At 39.1% G+C, this 18,411-nt stretch overlaps 2 protein-coding genes across 2 annotated transcripts in view; both read right to left on the reverse strand.

Annotated features, from left to right (window-relative positions):
* The window catches only part of LOC121738384 (facilitated trehalose transporter Tret1), a 76,949-nt gene extending 75,153 nt beyond the window's left edge, over positions 1 to 1,796 (reverse strand). Inside the window, exon 1 of the mRNA XM_042130395.1 lies at positions 1,647 to 1,796. Coding sequence (XP_041986329.1) covers positions 1,647 to 1,703 — 57 coding nt within the window. The 5' untranslated portion in view covers positions 1,704 to 1,796. The remainder of the gene's footprint in view (positions 1 to 1,646) is intronic.
* A 10,481-nt stretch (positions 1,797 to 12,277) lies between these two features.
* On the reverse strand, positions 12,278 to 12,805 carry LOC121739482. Its single transcript, XM_042131969.1, has one exon. It carries the CDS (start codon positions 12,803 to 12,805, stop codon positions 12,278 to 12,280), a length of 528 nt encoding a protein of 175 aa, XP_041987903.1.
* Positions 12,806 to 18,411: the final 5,606 nt, after the last annotated feature.

Below are 18,411 nucleotides of genomic sequence, written 5' to 3' on the forward strand. Positions count from 1 at the left end.
GTAAATTTCAAGGATTTACCTCGACTGCCCAACATCAGATCACCACTTTCGTAATTATTATACAAAAGTTAGATTTTAACTTAATACAACAACACAATAATTTTAAAAAGCGGCCAAGTGCGAGTTGGACTCGCCTATGAAGGGTTCCGCAGCAGCAATAAGGTTTATTTCTATGAAATCAAAAGATTTTTGATTTATTTTTATATTTCAGTTGATTTAATGAAAGTTAAATTAAGGTTTACCATTTACGACGTATAAAAAAATCTACTTGCTAGATCTCGTTCAAACCAATTTTCGTTGGTAGTTTTATAGTAATGTACATCATATATTTTTTTTTGAATTATCATTAGAAGTTAGAGGGGGTGGACACACATTTTATCACTTTGGACGAGTCTCTCTCGTAAACTATTCAGGTTAGAAAAAAATGATATTAGAAACCTCAATATGATTTTTGAAGACCTATTCATAGATACCACACACGCATAGTTTAGATGAATTTTTTTTTTGTTTCAGTTGTACCTATGGGGACCCCTAAAATTTTTAATATTTTTTCCATTTTTGTGTCAAAATCTTAATGCGGTTCACAGACTACATCTACTTACCAAGTTTCAATAGTATAGCTCTTATAGTTTCGGAGAAAAGTGGCTGTGACATACGGACGGACAGACAGACAGACAGACATGACGAATCTATAAGGGTTCCGTTTTTGCCATTTGGCTACGGAACCCTAAAAATCGGTCTCCAAACAGCGAAATAATCATCAAAAACATCAGCTTCGATGCAAAATATCATGAAAAGTACCTACTAATAATTGCGTCATAATGTGATGACCCATGGTGTAATAAGGTTGTGATGATGATGATTAATCAAATTGATATTATATTGGCTTATGCTTTCAATTATTTGAACAACGCCAAAATCACCGAACCTGTATCTATAAGGTTTCAAAAGTTCTGTTGCGTATACCTTCGGATCCAGGGTTTAACCTGGTGCGAAATCTTACTTTTTGGTAGCATTTACTTCAAACGCTTCAGAAAAAATCAAAATCAGTATATGTTTCCATACAAATTTCAAGGAATCCCCTCGATTCCTCATGGATCCTATCATTAAATTACCATTTTTGTGAACATGGTACCAAATTCGAGCTAAACCCTATACAACACAAAAATAATATTAAAAATCGGCTCATAAACGTCTGAGTAATCATTGAACATACAAAAAAAAGATACTGTATACACTGTATACTATACAGCATACACTGTATACAGCCGAACGTATTACCTTCTCCTTTTTGGAAGTCGGTCAAAAACTAATAACTTTCCTAACCTCACTCTTAGCAAATGCGCGCGCTTGTAAAGTCGTTCAGAGTTCTTCTCTATTTTCCATTCATTTTTCCTACTCTACATTTAGACGAATATTTATTTTAACGTTTAGTGGAGAAAAATATTATGACACGCTTCACTAACAAGCTAGGCAAATCACAGCTACTTATTTAGCAATAACACATGTGCGATAATATTCCATATAAATAACTATTGATTTGAAATGTTCCAATCGTAAACCAACGTTCTAAGATAGTCAAAATAACCTTTGACCTCGCAATGTCATGCACCAAAATTGTCAAACTCGTGGCCGAAAAAACTAACCTTTTTATCCAGTAATCCTATGGTCTCCGGCGCGGGGGCTTCCTGTTTTTCAGCCATTTTCGTTCACAAACTCGTAATAATCGTTGGGAATAGGCTTCTAACCTCGGCAACGTGTTTTAACCCCTCGCGGTGCGTGACTGATGGCCGAAATAGTACGCCTGCGCGCTAAAGGTCCCCTACGCGACAGATGTTGTACTGGGGCTGTATCGAGAACCGAGAATCGAGACCTCTATTGCCTCTACGATGACGTACGAGCTAGGTCAATACTGTGACCACACCGCAACATTTTATTTTATTTGCTTACAAATAAACTAGCTATGATCCGCGGTTTTCAGTAAAAGTATTGTATACGTATTAACGTAGGTATTAACAGTACTAGTTAGATGATTTTTTGTGAACTCGTTTTCAATGATTTTTCTCATAAGAATAAAACATGTTTTCGAAGTAAAATGTAGCATAATAGGTATGTGTTAATCCAGGATGTCAGCTAACTCCTTGCCAAATATAAATCGCTGCAGCCGTTTAAGCGTGATGGAGTAACAAACATATTGTAACAAACTCAATAAGTTCGATTTTTATAATAAGTATTAGTATTTAATTGTTCTCTATAATTTGATTTGAAGAATACAAGGTATAGTACTTAGTTTGTAATTAGATAGTGTCATGAAAAATTACTGTAAAAACTAAAACTCTACAAGACATTTTAAGGGGGTCTTTTATAAAGGCTGTGTGGGGAACGATACTATTCCGTCAACTAGTAGAGACTTCAAGTGGTAGAGGCATGCTTCGGCACGAATGGGCCGGCTCGACCGGAGAAACACCACGGGCTCACAGAAAACCGGCGTAAAACAGCGCTTGCGCTGTGTTTCGCCGAGTGAGTGGGTTTACCGGAGGCCCAATCCCCTGCCCTATACCCTTCCTTACCCTCCCTTTTTCCCTCTTAAAAGGCTGGCAACGCACCTGCTCTTCTGATGTTGCGAGTGTCCATGGGCGACGGAAGTTGCTTTCCATCAGATGACCCGCTTGCTCGTTTGCCCCCTTATTTCATTTTAAAAAATGTGTATCGCGTGTGAACCGTACATATTTTTACAGATAAAAAGTATCCTATGTCGTTTCCCGGGACTCAGTGAATCTTCATACTAAATTTCAGCTAAATAATAATAATACACATAAGTGGTGTGGGCGTAAACGTAAAGATAAAAGAGGTAACAGATAGACAAGACACCCTTTCGCTTGCATGGCTAACAATTATTAAGTATTATTAATAGTTATTGTTCTTTTTAGCTCTCTTTCACTTTACGGCCGGATAAGTTTGCTGTTTGGCGATTTTGTTAATAGCTGTGCTCTTTTTTTGTCTCTCCTTTTGTTTCTAAGTAAAACTTATTAATTTTTAAACGAATTAAAAAAAAAATTGGGCACCACATTCGGCAGCGTCACTGATAACCTCTTATCACTCGACCGCCGGCGCCGTGCGGACCGGTAAACAACTTGTCAAAAAAATATCCACAGCCGAACATAATATTATTATAAGCTCGCTAGTCGCGGTTAAAAATCCCGCTAAACTTGTTAGTTGTTATACATTATACTGTACTCGACGAAACATGGCGGTGGCGGTCATTAACTCCCTGTCAAAAACTTTGTCATTTTCTATAAATAAACCGCGATTGACAGTGAAGTATCTGATGTTGTCAATCACGGCTTTGTATAGAAAATGACAAGTTTTTGACAGGGAGTCAATGACCGCTAACGCCATGTTTCGCCGATAATAGCTGCGACGACAGACGTTGTTTAGCTATATCCATACCAGCACCCGTAGCATGGCTACAGTAGAAATACGAAAGTATAGACAAACAGCGGAGATACACTGAAGGTACCGTTCCGATCTTTATCGCGGCTAGCCGCGATCGACAAAATGTTAATTATATAATGCCACTGTATGACATAGGTCATAGACTACAGTCCAATTTTAAATAAAATCCCACTGTATGACGTAAAGTGTAGACTATAGTCTATGCCATAAAGTGGCATTGTAATTAAAACTTTTGTCGATCGCGGCTAGCCGGGACAAAGATCGGGACCAGTACTTATCTCCGTTGTTTGTCTATACTTTCGTATTTCTACTGTAGCCATGCTACGGGTGCTGGTACTAATATTATAAATGCGAAAGTGTGTGTCTCTGCAATCTCTTCACACCCAAACCACCATATTTCGTTGTTTGATATGGAAACATCAAACACTTTGAGTCCCGGGAAAGGACACAGGATACTTTTATTAGATGCTTATCCCGGAAAATATTTCCGCGCGATAAACTTTAAAGTTAACCTACGCAGTTTTTTTGTGCATCGATAAAGAAGGTTTAAATAAAAAAAATATATTCATAAATTTATTTTACACCATTTAAATAATTCTGTGTAGTGTGTACTTACAATAAGCAGCATACAATTATCATTATACTTACAATACTATAGGTACTTATGTTAATTACTCGTTTGAAGAATAACTTGTGGGAATCCCCTTTGCTTTGCATGTGTTACATATTTTTTTCTGATCTTCGTCTGATACGACGGAAAAGCCACTTATCAAACAACGACTGGCCACATGGAGTAAATAGGTAAAGTAGGCACGTAAGTGTAAGATAAATATTTCTATCATTATGAGGATATTTACAACTTTTTTTTCAGTGGGATGTTATAAGTTTGACATGTCCTTGTTGTACCGTGTAAGCTGTATACATAATGTTTGTTTTTTCGCTGAAGGCAGGTCATGTAGCCCTGGTACTGCGACCCTTGAGGATCTATAGTTACTCCTTCGCATTAGAGTACCGTCTCCAACCCATTACCCAATGCTGCTCAAAAACTGAACGATGTGGTTGGGGTTTGTGCCACGAATTTCCTCTGTGGATGAGTATTCGTAGCAACCCAGGTGCCTGTTTCTGCTCTGTAGTAGAGCTGGACAGTCAAGAAGAAGGTGTATTATATAGGTGTCTCGTCCTCCTCGCAGAATCTGCAAGTCGTTAAGCTACTAACACCTATTCTGTTAAGGTGCTTATTGAGCTTGCAGTGCATAGTTAGGCTTCTGTAAGGATTCTTAATTGACCCATGGTACCACTATTTCTGACAGTTTCTTGTTGAAGCCAAGAATTAGTGCCTTGGAGTGTTCAAGGCCAGGGGTCTCAACCCATTGCTTTCTGCTTAGTTCGCGAACCCATTCCTCGAGCACTTGCTTTGTGGTACTGGGAAATATTCCGCTGACCGGTTCTAGGCCATATACCTATGAGACTCTCGGTCCCAAGCCTAGCCAGTTCGTCTGCGGTTTCGTTGCCGGGGACGTTACTGTGGCCCGGGACCCATACTAGACGTATTTTGTTGTCCCTTCCTAGCATGTCCAACGTCTCAATGCATACCAGAACCAACTTCTGCAGCAGTCAATGCTTTAAATGCAGCTTGACTATCAGAGAAGATAAAAATATTATTGTTAACTAGTGCCATCTCTAGGCTTTCTAGAAAGCAACCGATAATTGCGTAGATCTCAGCCTGAAACACGGTCGCAAACTCCCCCAAACTGGCATGTTTGCCTCTTGGTGGCCTGCCCCTGTAGAATCCGGCTCCCGCACGGTTGTCTTTCGTTGATCCATCCGTGAACCAAATTATATCGCTGGGGCGAACATCAATTGGGATTTTTCGTTACCAGCCCTCCCTGGCAGGTATAAGAACCTAATATTGCTTCGAAAAACTATTCACCTTGATCATGGCATCTGCTGGCATGTCCATGATGGGTGATTCACGAAGAGACTGTTCCAGCTGTCTAAATGGGGTGGAGACTGAAGGCCCAATTCATCCTGGCCCTGAAACCGCTTTTCTGGCCTCCATCTGAACAAGCAAAGGAAGCGGAGTTAGGTTGATCACTCAGGGCCTCGAGGGAAACGGTAGGTGTTGACGGAAGCGCACCCGTGTGATTATTAGACACGACAGTCTCTGAACGCTGTTCAGATTTTTACGACAGTTTAGGTACTTGTTCAGCCTTTTTAACCGACTTCCAAAAAACGAGGAGGTTATATATTCGGCTGTGGATATTTTTTATTTTTGTATGTTTGACCACTACCCCGCCGTTTGTGAACCGATTTTCAAAATTTTTGTTTTGTTATATTAGGTTTCACTCCAATTTGGTCCCATTTTCACAAAAGTGGTGATCTGATGATGGGATCCATGAGTAATCGAGGGAACTAATCAAAATTTATATGGAAACATATGGTGATTTTGGTTTTATGAGAAGCATCCTAAGCATATATGCTACCAAAACGCAAGATTTTGCACCAATGTATACTATGGTTCCGAAGATACTAAGAGAACTCTGGATTCCTTATAGATACAAGTTGGGGGTTTAGGCGTTGTTTTGAGAACCGAAAGCATATGCTACTATGCAAATTACATTCATCATCATCATCTACCATGTCAGGGTCACCGATGTTACAACTCACATGGTTGTATATGGATACAATATACATGTCGCAGGGAAAAGAAGATATCAGGGATATCCCGAAATCCCTAGGGATATCACGAAATTGCGGTAGATACCGAATATTCTTATTTCTTACGTCTTCTTACTAAACAAATCTAGTGATATGTCATTTCACTAAACTAAATCTAGTGAAATGTCAGAAAAGCGGATACCGCCGAATAAAAATCGAGCTACGCATTTCTCTTGCTCGCTCTAATACCCACACGGGCACTAGTGGGAGTGAAACAAATGCGTCGCTCGAGCTGGCGCGGCTCGTGTGATTTTAGTCGTTAAATTATTACGTGTACGTTAAGTTTGAATGCGATTTTCTAAATATCACCTTTTACGACTCTCGAATTTCAACATTTTTTAATATTTTCCAGACTTACGCGCATGTTACTTGCATGGTTCGATAGCCTGTTAAATGTATGTTATGGGGATATTAATAACTCAATACCGATAATAAGATCCCTTCACGCTGATAATGCCCCATTCGCGTTAAGAGGGCGACTAACGCAAAAAATCGTCCTTCGCTCTTCACACTCACGCCCGTCTTTCATATGCCAGGTGAAAAAGGACGACGCGGATTCATTTAAATAAAAAGAAAATTATTTTTTTCCTAATAACTCGATAAATATGTAACATTTAAAAAATCCGCTAGATCAGTTCCTCAATGATAGAATTTTATTACAATGTGTTAAAATATTAACTTAGTTTAATGCACGGTTAAGGCAATATATGAAAAATTCGTGAAAATTAGATGCGTCTTTCTGATCGAGAAAATTTTAAGATATCGTGTTTTTGCTAGGTCTGATTCTCGGAAATATAATGTAGTATCTATGTCTACAAAATGAAACAATTCGGTGCTTATTTTCAAGTATAAAAATGAATTATAAAATCATCAATTTAGGGTTAGTCGCCCCATAAGATAGTGATAGGGTATTAGAGCGAGCGAGAGAAATGCGTAGCTCGATTTTTATTCGGCGGTATCCGCTTTTCTGACATTTCACTAGATTTAGTTTAGTGAAATGACATATCACTAGATTTGTTTAGTAAGAAGACGTAAGAAACAAGAATATTCGGTATCTACCGCGATTTCGTGATATCCCTAGGGATTTCGGGATATCCCTGATATCTTCTTTTCCCTGCGACATACACACAACACCATAATTATATCATCAGTCATCACGTTATGTCCCTTATTTATTAGGTACATTTCATAGCGATTTAAAAAAATATATACTTAATGTTGTTTCAAAATACATATTTCAAGTACCACAAAATTGAACATAAGTAACAAATTCAACCTTAACTCCAGAGCGTAAGACACACATTTGACATTAAAAAATATAAATTTTCTCGTCGCACATGTTACAATAAGCTGACAGACTTTTCAACTGAACAAAAAAAATTACAATGTTGGCGTTGCGTTCTTTGACGCATTCAATTATTGAATGCGCCAATACGAAAGTTGAATGAAAGAAGATGACGAAAATTGAAGATGAAAGTGCAGTGTAGACATACATAGCTAATCTACATCGTAATAGGAATAAGAAACACAATCGCAATTAGTATAAAAAATACTTCGTTTATATTTACACGATTTTGATACATAATATACAGATCGAATTCCTATGCAAGTTTATATGTTGTATGTTTGTTCCAGCATCACACGAAAACTACTGATACGATTTGAATGCGGTTTTCGCAGATATATTTGTCTTCTTCCAACTTAACATCTGGTGTACAAAATTTTTTCCCCCCACTTCTCTAAGGGGTCAAAAGAGGGGGTAAGATTTTGTACCAAACTTTTTTCTTTAACACGAAAACTACTGATCCGATTTGAATACGGTTTTCGCAGATATATTTATCTTCTTCCAACTTAACATCTGGTGTATAAATTTTTCCCCCCTCACCCCTCTAAGGGGACCAAAGAGGGGGTCAAATTTTGTATCAAACTTTTTTCTTCACTGGACTGGACTAACTTCATAATATTAACTGTATTTTCCAATTTAACATCTGGTGTATAAAATTTTTCCCCCACCCCTTTATGGGGGCCAAAGAGGGGGAAATTTTGTATCAAACTTTTTTTTTTAACATGAAAACTACTGATCCGATTTGAATATGGTTTTCGCAGATATATTTGTCTTCTTCGAACTTCATGTCTGGTGTCTGGTATATAAAATTCCCCCCTCCCCCCACCCCTCAAAGGGGACTAAAGAGGGGGCAGATTTTGTATCAAACTTTTTTCTTTAATAAAGTTACATCATATTATAAACCGTATTTTCCAATTAAATATCTGGTGTAAAAAAATTTCCCCCCACCTCTCTAAGGGGACAAAAGAGGGGGCAAGATTTTGTATAAAACTTTTTTCTTTAACACGAAAAGTACTGATCCGATTTGAATACGGTTTTTGCAGATATATATATGCCTTATTCAAACTTAGCATCTGCGCCGCGACAATTCCCCCCCCCCCCCCCCCCCCCCCCTCCTGGTAATTTTGCTAATTATTGGGTCGTTAGTGTCGAGTTTTAAATCTAACCAAAACTAAACATGCAGAGTTTGCGTGTCATTTGATAAATATGCGGGAGGCTTTGCGACTGCCCTGACTTGGGGGAGGCTGGGAACCCCCAAACCCCCCTCCCCCCCTCCTGGTAATGTTGCTAAGTAACTCAACACTAACGACGCAACACTATTTTGAGTGTTGCGTCGTTAGTGTTGAGTTTTAATTCTCCTACTTTAGAATCAACGTAAGTTATTTATTAAATGTGAAATTAATCTAACCAAAACTAAACATACAGATTTCGTGTGTCATTTGATTAATATGAGGGAGGCTTTGCCTGGATATGGACAGACGGACAGGCTGGTATTATATCTTTGTAATCGGGTTCCGTTTTTACCATTTGAGTAAGGGACCATAAAAAGGAGGGAATTATCCATTTCCGTTATTATACTACGCTAACGCCTACGAAGTCGCGGCAAACAGCTATCCATACCAATATTATAAATGCGAAAGTGTATTTGTTTGTTTGTTTGTTTGTCCTTTCTTCGCAGCCTAACTTTTGGCATCGACTTAGTTGAAAGGATGGAGAGTAACATAGGCTACTTTTGGTCTTGGAAAAACATCATGTTTCTAAAGGAGATATGCAAGAATATTCGTATCGTACACGATCAAATTCCACGCGAGCGAAGCCGCGGGCAAAAGCTAGTACTTATTAAATATACGCGATGGTTTACTAGGTAACTAAAAAGAGTGAAATTATTATTTTTAACAAAAAATTAAAACCGACTTCCAAGGTAAAAACAATAATAACATCCATATAATATTAACTAAAATGTATTACTAATTTTTCTTATCTAATAGTGCTTTTTTCCGAATTCGGCTAAACCTCAACTATTTCTGTACTCAATCTTCATAATTTTGAAGTCGGTGCCAGTTCCAAAAGTTTCAAATATTCTGTCAGAGAACTGAAAATTTAGCTATCTGGTACCGACTTCAAAATGATGAAGATTGAGTACAGAAATAGTTGAGGTTTAGCCAAATTCGGAAAAAGCACTATTAGATAAGAAAAATCCATACTAATATTATAAATGCGAAAGTGTGTCTGTCTGTCTGTCTGTTACCTCTTCACGCTCAAACCGCTGAACCGATTTTGCTGAAATTTGGCATGGAGATACTTTAAGTCCCGGGAAAGGACATAGGGTAGTTTTCATCCCGGAAAAATGTATGGTTCCCGCGCGATAAACGAATTTTGGCGCAACGGACGTTACGGGCATCATCTAGTTATTTAATACATTTTAGTTCATATTATATGGATGTTATTATTGTTTTTACCTTGGAAGTCGGTTTTAATTTTTTGTTAAAAATAATAATTAACCATACTACGCAGCCATATGTGGTAATCGGTGTCACTACGACTGTATATAGCCATAGCATTGCCTTCGGCCGAATACCCCATTTAGAGCTGATAAGCTTCCAACAGGAACATCTAGCTTTTTCGTAATATACTCGATGTGCTTATTCCGAGTGAGTCCTTTGTCTACTCTTAAATATTTTACTTCACCCGCAAACTTAATAGTTTTCCCGAAGAGTGTTGGGGGTCATAGTCCCTCCAACTTCCTCTTTTTTGTGAAAGCTATCAGTACCGTCTTATACTTAACTCATAAAAACATAAAAGACAAAAAGGTCGACTCTTACAGCGCTGTTATTTTCACGGAGAACTCTGTAAATCTACATACGTGACATATTATAATAATGTAATGATAAATTATACTTACTTATTTTATTTTCACTTAGTTTTACTGTTGATATAGCTTATCATCAGTATCTATGAAGAATTAAAAAAATAAAGTTATTAAAAATATTTGTTGCCATCTAAAAATAACGTGAACTTAACCCAGATAAGAGATATTAATAAAATCCTAAACATCGGAATCGTACCCAAATATTTCCGTTATGGTGCATTGACTGCGTAAAAATAATGAATTAAGGGCGTCACAGACGGTGACGATTATATAAAATATATGTATACCCTATCTTAGAGCATATTTTAGAATATCGCTCACCATAAAATCCTATGATCCATAACACACGACGAAGTTAATTTATATTTCATTTTTTGTATCTTAAGATACCGAGCGATATGGAAATATATACTTATTTCGTATCTTAATATGTTATCTTAAGATGCGAAATATATACATCTTTATGAATACAGGGTGTTTTTTAGTCGGGCAGCAGGCTCATCGATGATCGGACGCACTAAATATAGTGAGATGCTCCGTGCCGCGTCCAAAAGGGAATACTCCTGAAACTTCGTCGTTGACAGATCTTGATAAAGGTTAAATTCACCGCAGGTTTTTATTTTTTTATGTATATCACTCGTAGTCAATCATTCTATATACAGGATATAGAACTCTAACAAGGAATACGTGTGGCACCAACGCAAACTCGTAAGGAAATGATTTTTAACAATATCGTATCTTAGCCGTGTGTGATAGCCTAAGATACTATAATATTTTATATTTCGGCATCCGTATGTGATGCACTTAAATAGTCGGTATGGTCTGCGGGGCTAAAATGGTCACATTAAGCTTCGTAGCATTTAGCACTTCCTCTCAATCAAGTCAGCAAATGAATTGTCAAAACTGTCAAACTGATAAATGTCAAATCAGTAAAAAAATACAGAAATGAATTGCAAGCAGAGTTGCATTTTGCGATTTTAGAAAAATGAATTATAATTATTATGATTCTTCAAAGCGACCATTTTAGCCCGCTTTAGAACCGCGAGGCGTATCACAAAAAATAATTCAATGATTAATCTAGAGAGTTAGAGCTCAGTTAGAGACTAGTTTCTAGGCTTGGACCACAATGTGACAAGTATATAAATATAACAGCGTTGGTTCGAACCTATTGATCGCGTTGCGGTCTGAATTGATCCTTAGTTGGTAATTAAGGTACTGATTCAGGGCCCGATCTAAGAGGGGGCGAGCCGGGCATATTTTGCCCAGAGTGGCAAATGAGGGGCGGCAAAATTGATTTATTCCTATCTTTTAACTTTTTTTTTACATGGGGAAATGCATTACGCATCCCCGGCGGATTTGGGACATCGGCCGGGGTATGTGGAACTCTCCGAGGAACTACCCACTAAAATCCCATGGTGCTCCACTCACCGCTTAGGCAAAGTTACGGGCACGATCAACCCACCGCAACTTCACCAACGGTTGTCTGTGTCAGACCCATCAAAACATGCAGGCTTTTCTAGGTCTCCTCGCGAGGTGGCCTTGAAAAGCCCACACGGTGGCCGCGATGTGCAGGAGCACCATGTGCATCACGGCTCTCTCTGGAACTCGGTGTAATGGGCGGCGGTATCCCCACACTACCACCCCGAGTATCCTAGCTAAAGCAAGGCGCTGCGGCCATCCCGTGGTGCGCGTCTTCTCCTCGGCCGTCTCAAGGGGTCGAACGCCTCCCGTTCTCTCCTGCGCTCGGCCTCCTCCTTTGCAGTGATGACATCCTGGGCAAAGTCATTCACCGCCTGCCACGCAATCTCGCTGCTCAACATTGCCCGGATTATTGCTGGCAGGGAGAGATCCACTCCAATGGAAGCCGTAAAGGCGGCGCGTTGTTCCATCTAAGATGGACAGGTCGACAATGTGTGTTCGGCCGTGTCCATTTCGTTAAGGCAGTGGTGACACCTTGTGTCACTCTCTCTCCTCGCGATCTGGCACAGGTACCGACCAAAGCAGCCGTGCCCGGTCAGCATCTGTGTCAGATGGAAGGAGAGTGCTCCGTGTCTCCGTTTTACCCACTCTTTAAATAGTGAGCGGATTGCTTCTATCAGAACGACGCTTATCAGCGGTTCCTGCAAACGCTCCGCCCAAAGGTCTAACGACCTCTCGCTCGCCTCAGCCCTCCACCGACGCACGACGTCCGGGAGGGGGTTGCTGCCCCCCGCGCGATCCGCTGCGCAACGCCAATAAACGTCGGCAAGAGCTTCTACGTCAATGTCCCACGGGACACTCCCAGCGAGTAGGCATGCCGCATCGCAGGAGATGGTACGATGCCCACGCACCGCTCGCGTCGCCATCACTCTTTGCAACCGCCCCAGTTGACGGCCGACAGTCTCCCAGCCCAAATTGGAGCTCCATACATGGGACATGGAGCGGATAACGCCCATGTACAGGCGCCGACATGCTAAATTTGGGCCTCCGAGGTTCGGGAGCAACGATGCCAAGGCCCCTGCGGATTTGGTCACCCTGTCAGAAAGCTGACGAAAGTGCTCCTTACCTCACATATTTGGGACTCATCCTAGAAGGACCATCGACCGTCTAGGATGAGTCCCAAATATGTGAGTGTGGGAGTAACTTTTATAGTAGTTCCACTCACAACCACAGCCAAATCCGGTGGAGGCAGATTCCTTGGCCTGTGAAAACACAGGGCCTTGGATTTATCTAGGGCCACCGTTAGGCCGAGTGCTCTAACCGATTAACCACTTGCGCCACAGCCGCCGTAGCAAGTATCAACAAATCGCGGTAGGTTTTGCCACGATAAACGACGGCTGCATCATCAGCGTTGCCGACCAACTCTATGCCCCGGAGGTAGGTGCCTCTCAATACCGGGTCGTATCCAATGTTCCACAAGGTCGGACCAACAGCGGAACCCTGCGGAACACCACAGTCAACCTCTTGCTCCTCCCAACCCTCCTGAGTCGCGAACTGCACTGACCGCTCCGAGAGGTAACTGCCAATCGTCCTTTGCAGGTACTTTTTAACGCCGTGGCGTCGTAGGCCAATTTTTCTTGTGGACCAGGGCAGTGAGTTAAAAGCGTTTGATATATCCAAAGACACAACCAACACTACACCACCCTGGCTCACCTCCTCTTCCGTAATATCTCTCAGACGAGCGACCGCCCCAATTGTAGACTGGCCCGAGCGAAAACCGAATTGGGACGCCTATTTTTCTTAAGAAGCACTAATTTACCCGTCTTCCATAATCGGGGAACTCGGCCCTGGACCAGGCAATTGGTCAAAACCTTAGTAGTACCCTTGACTCTAAGTGCTTCATCGCCAGGGCCCACGCACGACCTGGCACGCCATCGAGACCGGGAGCCGTGTTTTTACGACTCATCCTAAGTACCGCCGCCGCTAGCTCAGCCGGCGTTGCAGTCAGCCGCTTCGCGGCCTCGACTAGACACTTGACCCAGGCCATTCCTCGACCACTTCGGTTTAAGCGAATCTCGCCGACCTTTACTTCGTTGACTTTGCAGCCACCCGATAGGTACTGCAATGGCGGCTGCAATCTTATCCGCGGAGGCCGAGTCATCCAGACTTGTGACACGCATCTCGGCGCACTTTTGCGGTCGGGAAATGCGTACCTCCTCCTCTCCAAATATCTCCCTCAACTTGCCGGCGAGAGCATCGGCCTTCTCTTCCTATCTTTTAACCTAGCCATTAGGTATAGCCATGCATCACCTAGTGATTGAATTTTACCTTTCAACCTACTTCAGGCTGGACAGTGGAAATATTACAATATTTTACGTTTAAATATTCCACCCATTATCCCCCAACAAACCTAGCTCAGGCACATTATCCGAAATTACTGATCAGAAAAATTCGGACGCCCGCCGGAACCCACTCTGTTCATACATTTTGTTGAGGACCCCGCAAACTATCAGAATTCTGACGTGTCAAAACGTATGAGCAGGGCGGGGCGTCCGAATTTTCCTGATCAGTAATTCGGATAAGTTGCGGCCGGGGTAAATAACTATAGTTTTATGTAAAGGAAGGCGAAAATAATCTGCCGCTTCGGGCACACAATACACATATGCATGGATCCAGTGCCTCAGAAAGGGGCTTTCAGATGTCTCATGTCACTCCGTTTTGTGCTGCCGACTTTATGTCCTACTGAGTAGGACCTACTCTCTTCTTTAATGCTATTTTGGTCGGTACTATGTTTGGTCAATTCATTTCATTTTACACCACCCAGTGAAAAGAAATTAGTGCTCCTTTCATCCACTCTCCATAGCGCTTCCTATTCCCCAGGTACTATCAGAAAAGTTGATTCCTACGATCTATCAATGGGCAACTAGGTATTTTGGATTGCGTGATAAGAACATCGTTTGAAGTAGCACAAAATATATTTCGAACAGTTTACTTACATATATTACGGATTACCCATAAAGTTAATATACCTAGCGGAAAGGAATATTAACTTTATGGGATTACCTACATTCTACATCTGTATCATTGTCTATACGCACTCGATTTTATTTTCTTTTTATTGTATTCCTTCGGCTAACTCATGAGGATTTAATTTTGTTTGCATTGGGAACGTACCATGTCAAAATCGCCCGTTCCTATTGCAGCCATATTGCAGCGAGCATATTAAGAGAACGGGTGTATATTAAATGGAAGTTTTTAAATATCCGAAGCGCGTTCAACTACAAGAGCCTCAGTAAGTAGCCCTAGCATGGCCACCACTCACCAGTAGAAATGCGAAAGTATAGACAAACTGTGGACATAAACTTAAGGTGCCGTTCCGACTTCCGATCCCATCAAAATTTTTCGACTCTATAGTCTACTCAACTACTATACTCAAGACATGCTACAAAAGCAATGAATAATAATTACATGAGGGAGTTTATCTTAATGTCATTGATAATTTTATCTTAGCTATAACCGCTTATCGCTCTGTATAACTTTAAACTGAATTATGCATAATGCAACACATATAAATAAGCCCCACCCTTTTGTTTTGATGAACATGAACTTCATTACTTAAGGTCGAAATTTTGACTTTTGAATTTTTAAAGACATTATGAAAAATGTAATAAATAGAATAGAGTTACTTAATTGGGGGCTGCCTGGTATGCCTAAAGTAAAAAGTTCGTTGCGTAAATATTAGGGTAATATTGCCGTATACTATTGAAATGTATTTAGTATTTAACATTGTGACGTCACATCTCAATCATGGCGTGTTTATAAGTCACATGACTTTATTTATATTTCATGAATTTTTAATGAGGGATTTTCATTTATATTTTTTAATTTTAACAATCTTAACTAGATGGCGTAAGGATAGACACTTCTAGATTTTCTATTGGTTCCTCACCGATCTGAAATTATCTGCAGGTTGGCATCACTGACTACATATGGGTTGTGTTCAATGATATTGTACTTAAACAGATATGTTACATCCATACTATTTTCCGGCTTCAATCTCTTCCGAACAATTTTCAAATTCAAAATTACAAACATTGACAAATTAAATGAAACAAACGATACGAAAAACCATGTACATAAAAGAGACAGTTCTATTTTTAAACGTCGAATCGTATCGCTGTCTCTTTCTTCGCCTGAGCTATGACGAAATTCGATTATTTCCAGATTGTTCGAAAAAATAATTGAAAATGTAAATAATCGAGGTATTTATTGCAATCAAAACATGTGGTAAGAGATTCCATGTGTTTGGTTTACTTTCGAGTCATAATTGGAATATTTTCGAAACACGGACGACGTCATTTTCAATTTATTTAGGTAAGACAAGACGCAGCACGTTCGTGACTGCGCTCGATGCTGACTAAACAACAGACGGCCCAATTGGGTCGTATTTGAATCTTCACAACGCGCGCGGTGGTAACATATCTGCTTTGAGTTTTTCATCATTGGGTGTGTTTCCAAAAAATATCAGTGTACTGTCAAGTGTGACATAAATCAAAATATCTTAAACCTAAGCGGTCATTGGCCTAAGCGATTAGGCCAGTACACTGGTAATAGTTTAGGAACACGCTGACATAATAAAAACTTGTCAAACTGAAACTTGACAACTGAAAGAGTTTTGGTGGGCATGTCACTTTCAAACTTCTTCTACTTTTTATTGTTGGTGTGGTTTTTATTATTTTTTCCCAAATTGTGTTATTTGGGTTTTTGATATTCATTATTGGTAAAATATTAGCCATTAAATATCCGTTATCTTGCACAAGTGCAGGTAAGATGTTGTCAAAACCAAAATGTATAATTCCTGTGACATTTGGTGTGAATATCGGTAAATAGGGCTATTTCTTCCGTGAATTTTATCTAAAACATCGTTATAATAACTTTATTATCCTATTCATTATATTATTGCGTCTTTTTCAAGTTGAAATGTATCAAGTTTTACATTCTTTTGCCCAGTTTTGTAGCAATTATTGATGGTATTCCCTGGTATTACCGATAGTTGTCTATCGGTAATACCACCACCGCCATCTAGTTACTAAAAAGGAAACTGTTTGTCAATCAAATTAAAAATATAGGAAAATCCCTCATTGTTTATAATTAATTGAAAAAACATTTTTTAAGGTTCTTGCATTAAATATCAATATTATTGATAATAAGGTTTCAAAATACTTACATTAAAAAATCAATAATATATTTTTTAAATACTTACCTAATTATTGAATATGCCAAACGAAAGTTGAATAAAAAGATGATAACGAAAATTGAAGATGAAATTGCATAATGTGGACATAGCTATACATCATTTTACGTGTGGCTGTCTGGCTGAAATAAAAACTAACAGACAAAAACCGATAAAGGTATACACTACACTACAATACGTGTACCTATTTGGTATTGGTCATATTTGTCAAATAAGGCCTATATTTGTCAAACATACCGTTTACACATGGTGATTGTTTGGCGAATACATCAAATGCGCAAATACAAATATCCATGGGAAGTGTCTCCATTACATTTGCCTATTTGTGCAAAGTTAATTGCTGGCATTTTCCTATTTGTGCAAAGTTTGCTCAAACTTTGAAGCCCATGTCTGGCACCGGCTTTAGACTAAGCCTCATGAAGATGTCATCCGCAAACTTGTTTAGTATGACGCCGACGTCTCCACTGCTTGAATTTACCCACAATATTAAACATAAACCAGGATTTATAATTACAAACAGATACATATTTATCACAACTTTTATTTTTATGACATTATTTCAATTCAGTCTCATAAGTTTTGAGAGATAAGTTTTCCTTTTAAGGCCTTTTTTTTGAGACTCATGTGTGCTCCAAATACATACTGATGAAAACCCTGAAAATGTAACATAAAATTAATTAAATAAATATAAACGTTTATTCCCCCTTTTTGACCATTACACCACAAGAATAATACAATTAAAAAAAACACAATACTTAAAAAAATATAACGTACAGGACAAGATTAAGTACAAATAATTTTGACAAATCGCACCTTTAAAGTAATACCGTTACTAAACGAAATTTTTCATAAATTGAGGTATCAATGCCATCTATCTAAAATAAACGTAAACTACAAGATAAACTTGGTTTTTTTTTTTGCAAAATATTGTGTTTTGCGCGATTTAGCGGTAAATCAAAGCGTTACTAAGCCAAGTTATGTTCGGGTCGATAAATACAATATTGTGTCCATACCAATAAGAACATGATCGTGATAAAGTGATGACGGTAGTTTTAAACAACAGTGTGATTATTTGGATAAACACGGCTTTAAGTCATAAAATATTTCCTTTTTTGAATAGATAAAGTGTTTCAATTTGTTTAGACACATTTTTCGTGTAATGAAATAACGCAATTTATAATTCAATTTCATTGGATGAAATTTTACAGTTTGTATAGTCACAGTTTGCCTTTATTTTTTTAGAGATTAATCCAATAAGGTTTATCTCTAGAGTGTAACATTTTTTTTATTATAATCAAAAAATATTATTAACATGCCAGTAGGTTTAACTCATTATTCTTAAATTAAGTG

The sequence above is a fragment of the Aricia agestis genome, chromosome Z, assembly GCF_905147365.1.
Source record: "Aricia agestis chromosome Z, ilAriAges1.1, whole genome shotgun sequence".
NCBI classification, from domain to species: Eukaryota; Metazoa; Arthropoda; class Insecta; order Lepidoptera; family Lycaenidae; genus Aricia; species Aricia agestis.

What these genes read in the sequence shown, in the direction of transcription:
- LOC121739482 (XM_042131969.1), bottom strand. Translation starts at nt 12,805, where the DNA reads ATGTCCCATGTATGGAGCTCCAATTTGGGCTGGGAGACTGTCGGCCGT.